Source organism: Calidris pugnax, unplaced genomic scaffold (genome assembly GCF_001431845.1).
Source record: "Calidris pugnax isolate Ruff unplaced genomic scaffold, ASM143184v1 scaffold132, whole genome shotgun sequence".
Taxonomy (NCBI): Eukaryota; Metazoa; Chordata; class Aves; order Charadriiformes; family Scolopacidae; genus Calidris; species Calidris pugnax.
Window position 1 is genome coordinate 1,601,257 of NW_015090910.1, and position 8,305 is coordinate 1,609,561.

At 39.6% G+C, this 8,305-nt stretch overlaps 1 protein-coding gene across 1 annotated transcript in view; it reads left to right on the forward strand.

Moving 5' to 3' along the window:
* Positions 1 to 8,305, forward strand: part of COL12A1 (collagen, type XII, alpha 1) — a 121,089-nt gene that overhangs the window by 49,981 nt on the left and 62,803 nt on the right. The window contains exons 32-36 of the mRNA XM_014949335.1: positions 2,761 to 2,890; positions 3,856 to 3,995; positions 5,485 to 5,614; positions 6,319 to 6,461; positions 7,653 to 7,782. Of these exons, the coding sequence (XP_014804821.1) occupies positions 2,761 to 2,890; positions 3,856 to 3,995; positions 5,485 to 5,614; positions 6,319 to 6,461; positions 7,653 to 7,782 (673 nt within the window). The remainder of the gene's footprint in view (positions 1 to 2,760; positions 2,891 to 3,855; positions 3,996 to 5,484; positions 5,615 to 6,318; positions 6,462 to 7,652; positions 7,783 to 8,305) is intronic.

The following is an 8,305-nucleotide window of genomic DNA, read 5'->3' on the forward strand; positions in this document are numbered from 1 at the left end:
TGGCAGGAGGTTGGACTGGATGATCTCCAGAGGTCCCTTCCAACCCCACATCATTCTGGGATTCTGGGATTCTGTATTTTAGCGTCTTTTAATATGACTGAGCAGCTGTAATGATAGGGTGAGCCAGTACTGGGTGACCAGCCAGCTTTCCCGGCGGCGTCAGCAGGAGCTGTGTTGGCTGCTGGTGGCCTACGCAACACCGTCTGGGAACGGGAATTCCAGCAGCCTGTTTATCAGAAATCTGTGCTACTTAAAAATGCCCTGTTCTGCAGTGGGAGGCTCTTTTGGTTGCTGCCAAATGACTCAGAGGAGCACTCTCAGATGAAAACCACACTCATTAGCTTGTTCCTGTGGTTGGAGATCACACATGTTCAGAAGCGTATCGAGGAATGTTTACTCTAGAGTCAGTGGGATCCTTACGCACCCATTTTTACTCTCTTCTGAGCAACATGCATTTGAGTTGAGGTAGTTGAATTAAATAGTTGGATGCAAATTTAGTGAGAAATCACTAGAAGAACAAGGAACAACAGTAAGGTTAATTAATATCTGTAATTAATACCCATTTTTACTCTCTTCTGAACAACGTGCATTTGAGTTGAGGTAGCTGAATTGAATAGTTGGATGCAAATTTAGTGAGAAATCACTAGAAGAATAAGGAACAACAGTAAGGTTAATTAATATCTGTAATTGATACTGGAATGAAAAAAGAATTATGGGCATTCTGTTGAAATTTGTGCAAAGAATAGACGTAGACTTAATTCTTCATAACTGGATAGAGTCCAGCAGTGGTTGTTGGAGAAGACACCTCTTTTTGAGGAAAGCACAGAGAACACTCGTGCTCTGTTCGTGGCACTCGTCTGTCTGCAATTAATTCTCAGTCCTATAACAGTAATTCCTTATCTGCTCTGTTTTTTTACTGTGATATTTGGTTAAACTGCAGTTGCTGGGTAGGCAGGAGCAGGGTCCCCACTGAAATACTTAAAATAGAATTTCTAGAAGGTTTTTTGGTGCTCAGTCTGACATTTTATGGCCTCAGCACCAAGAAAGAGCACAGGTGATTTGAAGACAACTCTGCAAAAACTGCACATCACATTCCAGAGACCACTGTGATCATTTAGGGTCAGGTTTTGAAAGGCAAACAGGTACCTAAATATAGGGGCAGTCATGATGGGATGCTAAAGGCATTTCTGCTTTGAACTGAGCTTTTTACACTTGAGTACAAATAAAATTTTCCTTGTAAATTAAAACAATCTACTTCTATGAAATGTGAACGTGCATAAATGGTTGCTCAGTATCAGTTCTTCATCGTTGGAAGCTTATAGGTGTTATGACAAACATATTACCAGAATAGGCTTTGAAAAGGTGTACCTAGTCTTAAAAGTACAAAGGATGCTCTTGAGGAAGTGTAATTTCACACAGTTAAAACCCCCAAAAGCTCGTGATGCTCTGTTTGTGGCATTTTTATGTCTGTCTGCAATTATTTCTCAGTCCTGTAACAGTAATTCCTTATCTGCTCTTTTTTTTACTGTGATATTTGGTTAAACTGCAGTTGCTGGGTAGGCAGGAGCAGGGTCCCCACTGAAATACTTAAAATAGAATTTCTAGAAGTTTTTTTGGTGCTCAGTCTGACATTTTATGGCCTCAGCACCAAGAAAGAGCACAGGTGATTTGAAGACAACTCTGCAAAAACTGCACATCACATTCCAGAGACCACTGTGATCATTTAGGGTCAGGTTTTGAAAGGCAAACAGGTACCTAAATATAGGGGCAGTCATGATGGGATGCTAAAGGCATTTCTGCTTTGAACTGAGCTTTTTACACTTGAGTACAAATAAAATTTTCCTTGTAAATTAAAACAATCTACTTCTATGAAATGTGAACGTGCATAAATGGTTGCTCAGTATCAGTTCTTCATCGTTGGAAGCTTATAGGTGTTATGACAAACATATTACCAGAATAGGCTTTGAAAAGGTGTACCTAGTCTTAAAAGTACAAAGGATGCTCTTGAGGAAGTGTGATTTCACACAGTTAAAACCCCCAAAAGCTCGTGAATCACAAATGCTGAAGATGTAGGTATTATTTTCAGTGCACTGTAAGTCTTTTGCTTGGTGATTATCATCACAGGATGGTCTGTAAAAGAAAATTTGAAATGAAAGATATATCCATCCATATATAACCATCAGTAATGATTTTAGACTCTTAACAAAGATGTTTTAGAAGCTGAAGTATCATGCTGTAAAATTTTTGAAATCAAGGAGAGACAGTGTTGATATTCTATCAGATGTACATTAGAATGTTGTCATTTATTCCCAGCTTGCATTCTACCTGAGAGACATTAGAATATAATTTATTCCCAGCTTGCATTCTACCTGAGAGTGGAGCATAAAGGGCCCAATTCAAAGTCTATCAAAGTGAATGAAAGACTGTCATTGACTTCAGAATGACATAGGCAGGGGCAATGTGGAGAAACAGCTCTGTGCTGGCAGCTGATGTATAATTGTGGTTATGTGCAAGTCTGGAGGTCCTAAAGAATACCGGCTTTGTGTCGCTGGACTTGTCTCAACTTGCTAAAATTAATAGCTACTAAATATTATTATTGTTCAATGTCTACCATCAGTGTCAATCATGAGAGCACTGCAGCATATGATACATCATATTGGTTCCCACTCTGCGTCAGAGGCTCACATTCTCCACTGTAACAGTAAGCATAAAAGGAGCAGTGCAAGAAGTATTTTAATCTTTTCCTTTGTTTTGCTGCAGACTATGGTCGGCGGGCGGCAGAACAGCGTGGTGATCCAGAAGCTGCAGCCTGACACACCATATGCTATCACCGTGTCCTCAATGTACGCAGACGGCGAGGGGGGACGAATGACAGGACGAGGCAGAACCAGTACGTAGCTTCTTGAGACCTTCTTATCAGGCGTGAAGCAATAGTGATGTGTTGCCTTTCAAAGGAGCCAAGAAAAATTCCTTGTGGTGAAGTTCATCCCATCTGTATTTGTCATTTGTCCTTTGAAGGGTTTCAAGTCCCTAAAGTAAGGAGGTCTGTCGGTCCCTGGACCACTGCCTTCGACTGGATGCTCAGCTTTTAAGGCTGAGAAAAACCCTAATACTACTATGGAACTTCTTAATTTTCATCTGTTTAATTGTCTTATGCCACAGTTTGGTAAACACCTTAAAGCATCTGAAGACATAGGAATCTTATATGTGTGCCCTTAAGTATAAGTTTACTGTTTTCCTGTCAGCCCTTTCAGTTCAGAGCCTGACCTTTACAGTCCACTCCTTGAGGCTCTGCCACTGTGTGTTGGTAGCATTGTTTTGGTCCTGCTATAAACACTGAGTGATTTGCTGCCAGGGATACCTCAAGTATAAAAGCCAATTCACTATTTTTAATTAATTATTTAACTAGAAATTTCTTTATAAATTTGTTAATTCATTTTTACTTGGTTTACTCTTGAGCCTGCAACGGAAAGTCAGACATAGCAGTGTGTTTGGTGAGGAAGGAGGAAAACAATCATAGAATCATAGAGTTGCCGAGGAAGGAAGGGACCTTTCAGATCATCGAGTCCAACCATCAACCCAACACTGACAAAACCATCACTAACCCATATCTCTAAGCACTATGTCTACTCAGCTTTTAAATCCCTCCAGGGATGGTGCCTCAAACACTCCCCTGGGCAGCCCATTCCAATGCTTTGTCGAGGAAGGAAGGGACCTTTAAGATCATTGAGTCCAACCATCAACCGAACACTGACAAAACCATCACTAACCCATATCTCTAAGCACTATGTCTACTCAGCTTTTAAATGAGAGAATGTGGTTCCAGGTTTCTGACAGCTCATCGCTCTGTTTCAGAACCTCTCACCACTGTGAGGAACTTGCTGGTTTACGACCCAACCACCAGCACTCTGAACGTTCGATGGGATCACGCAGAAGGAAGCCCTCGCCAGTATAAAGTCTTTTATAGACCTACGGCTGGAGGTGCAGAAGAAATGGTAAATATTTTTGTGGGGTCCTATAATTCTAAAATAGTGTCCAGAAATAAATTTGTCTTACTCTAATTAGCATTCCTTATGCTGTTGGATGGGGCTGATGCATTCTGATTAATGAAGACAAATAACATTTAACGTGAACTATTAAACCTGCTGTTTTGTAAATTTACTAATGACACATTGCATGGGCATGACCCGGCAGCGCAGGCGAGAGAATGTGGTTCCACGTTTCTGACAGCTCATCGCTCTGTTTCAGAACCTCTCACCACTGTGAGGAACTTGCTGGTTTACGACCCAACCACCAGCACTCTGAACGTTCGATGGGATCACGCAGAAGGAAGCCCTCGCCAGTATAAAGTCTTTTATAGACCTACGGCTGGAGGTGCAGAAGAAATGGTAAATATTTTTGTGGGGCTCTCACTACCTGTCTCAGATAAATTGCAGCTCGTGGTGCTGGTGAGAGAAATACCAGAAATACTGCTTTTTTTGCCCATGCACTGGCTTTTTTCTGTTTGTAGCTACCCTGGAGAACATGCAAAGCACCTCCATGAGAGTCAGTCACTCCCATATGTATTAGGGATTATTGAATATTGATTATTATTTAGGGATTATTGTAGACCTCCAGTAGTTAGTTCTTAGTGCAGGGATTTAGTACCACACGTGATATTTGTTTGTTTTTTAGAGCAGTGCATTTGAATGGAAAGCTGACTTCAGGGTGTACAAAATGCTAGAAAGTCAGCAGACCTCGTTTCTACCCATTTTTCTTGCTAAAAAGTCATGTGATGATATTTGTGAAAGCAGAAAAATCCACACAGGTGTCTTATTCCAGTCTCCTAGAATTACTAAATTGCTAAAGAGCCAAAACAATTTTGTAAAATAGGAACCCTTGTTGTAAACTGGGAAAATATTATTCTTTCCCACTTTTGTTTCTTTTTCCACATCTGTGGAAATTTGATGAGCCCAGGAAATGAGGAGTACATGAATCGACATTGTTCCAATAGCACCTAGAGAACTGCTGATGATAAATGTTCTTAAATGCTGTGGAATTTTGCTTTCTAATGTGAGCTGCTCATTAATTATTGTCATTAGCGTATTTTAGTGTTATATAATGCTTATTATTTTTTAGTTAGAAATTGCCTTTTAAATGCCTCTGAGCTGCTAAATAGTAGTTGTTGAAGAGGTCACTGCAGATTGTGCTTCTGTTACTGGCAGAACAGGATTTGGATCCAAAAGTGAATGTAGCTGTAAATTGAATTGGAGAACATAGGACTTAACTACCATTTTTGTTAATTCCGAGACAGAACCTTCTTGAAAGACAATTCTAGCATACACCACGAGTCCTGTTACTTCAGGCTTCATCTTTTGTCAATTTTTTATCACATCCATTCCGGAAATGAGATGTGGTGGAGGACTGAGGGAGATACAAAAAAGCTTAAACTTTTTGCCTACTTATGTAAATGTCATGCCTCTACCTTTTGTTTTAACTTTGCAGACAACAGTGCCAGGAAACACCAATTATGTCATCCTGAGGACCTTGGAACCCAACACACCTTACACTGTCACCGTGGTTCCAGTTTTCCCAGAGGGGGATGGCGGACGTGTCTCTGACACTGGAAGAACTTGTAAGTAAAACAGCCCTTTTGAAAAAAAATGTTAGGATTTTTTGTGTGTGAGTGGCTCAGATCATTAGAAATTGATCTTACGTCAAATATGGAAGTTTATTTTCCCCAAAGCTAAAACATAAGTGTAAGAAATTCTGTTTACCTGCTTGGTTATGGCTGCAGCTCTGTAAGTTATTCAGCTTTGTTTGCCTATTGGGATGGAGGTTTTCAGTCCACTTATCTCTGGCAAACTCAGCTCTGATGTTGTGCAGCAAATTCACTGTTCGCCTCCACACAGCAGGAAAATTTGAAATGTAGTGCCAGTAGCAATATTGGTGAGCAAATGGTAAATATTGGGGTTAATCCATGCTTACGTACATACCATGTACTTAAGATTTTCTGGGGAGTGTGGGTTCCTAATGTCAGTATGAGCTAAAATGTGTAGTTTGTGGCTAATTTCCATATCTCTCTGGTTGACAGCAGGGTAACAAAGTGTTATGATCATACTTGAAATTTGCAGCATAAACAGATGTACTTTGCTGCCTGTTTATAAAGTCTAATAACTGAGATTCTTAGATTTGTAGATTTTGGGGCAAGAAAAGTAATGTGTTTATCTTGGGCCGATGCACTTTTCAGCGTCCTTTGAGCGCTGTTAAGGATTCAAGTAGAGCTAGGACTTACGTCAGCAACTTTGCAAAACTGACTTTAAATTCTCCTTGCTCTAGTGGAGAGAGGAACACCCAGAAACATCCAAGTTTACAATCCCACACCAAACAGCATGAATGTCCGGTGGGAACCTGCTCCGGGTCCGGTACAGCAATATAGAATTAATTACTCTCCACTGTCTGGCCCAAGGCCATCAGAATCTGTAAGTAATTTAGTTTTTATACTATTCCTTGAAAGTGTGTGGAGGATATTGCTTCCTTCAATGAGTGTAGAACAATAATAATAAACTCAAGCCAACTGTCTGCCCAGGAGTGTCCCTGCTGAAAACAGTCTCTACAGGAATTTAGGCCATTGTAAATAAATTCTTAATTTGGTGAAATAATAGAAATAAGAAATAAGGCTCCCATTTAAAACTGGGTATTGAGTGCCCTTTATCATATTGCAGGTAAAGATAAGTTAAAATAAACCTTTTTTATAATTTATTTTTTTTCCATTTAAAACTGGGTATTGAGTACCCTTTAAAATAAAAATAAACCTTTTTTATAATTTATTTTTTTGCAAAAAGACAGAAGGAAACAACAAATATTTATTCCAAAATGTTTAATTATGTAGTCAAATGCCAAGTTTATGTGATTTTGCCACGAAACCATCTGTTCACCTCGAGTCATTAGTATTTAAGTAGGTCATGGTGAGCAGCAAAGTCTGGATATGGTAAGAATTTGCCCTCTAGGTGTGAAGTGAGAGCTCAAGTCATTAGTGTTTAAGTAGGTCATGGTGAGCAGCGAAGTCTGGATATGGGTAAAAATTTGCCCTCTAGGTGTGAAGTGAGAGCTCTTGGCTTTGTGTAGAAATAGGTGCGGTTTCAGAGCTAAGTCTGTGAATGTGCTCACACAAAACGTGCACCCAATACTGTACAGGTACAGATGGGTATGGTTTTATGTAAGGAAGTGTATGATTTTTAATGAATCATTTGCATCCATAAAGTGAAACTGCATATTGCCCCCCACACAACTGGGAACCCCTGTATTAGTAGAATAGAAAATGTCCTTTATATGTCAGTAAACCATGACAATATACCTTTTTTGGTTTCTGTTCCTCAATGTTTCTTCTTTTTCTGTGAACTATTTTTATGTAAAATGTGAAAAAAATAACAATTCCATTTGCAGAATGAGAGCTCCTTATGTATTTATGCATTTTTTTTTTTTTTTTGGTACCTGCTCTGGAATGTTTATCAACATTATTAAACTTGTATTACTTTTCTTGGAAAACGTGCAGTCTGGTCGTGTTCCCAATTTTTCTACATTTTATCTAAATTTTTCATTCTAAAAAGACGCAGTATCATCTGAATGATACTTTTTTTTATATATATACGCACCTTTTCTTTCTGTTTTAGATTGTGGTACCGGGCAACACTCGTGATGTGATGCTGGAGCGCTTGACGCCTGACACCGCTTACTCCATCAACGTCATAGCTCTGTACGCGGATGGAGAAGGGAATCCGAGCCAAGCCCAGGGAAGAACATGTAAGAGACAGAGGCAGTTTGGGACTGGCTTTGTGAAATATGTCAAAATTGCTGTGTGAAGAACGTGTAGAATGGGTTGCAATCACAAACAGTGTAAGCCGTTCAGTGCAACACTGAGATCAGAACATCTGAATTATGGCTGAAGCAATTAGTCCTCCATGGGAGGGAGGTTTTACTCTGTTTTCTGGTGGTTGTGGTACATGCATAACCACCAAAGTAATTTTCGCTCGTGAAATAAGCCTAATTTCATCATTTAAGAAGGGTTTAAAGCTGTTCTTTAAAATGTGACTACAGATAAACAGCAGTTTGTCTTTTGGAAAAAAAAAAAAAGAAGCGCATTAAGATGGATAGAATTTGCTGTCAACAGAAAAAAATGTGCTTTGTGTTTTGTCTCTCACATGAGAATTGTATGTTACCCTCCACAGAGAGTTGAATTTTGCTGGAGATGCCTAAACACCAAACCCCCTTGTTACAGCTTAGCTTCTAGGATCTGGGTTGGCTTACACTTGGCTGCTTTAAAATT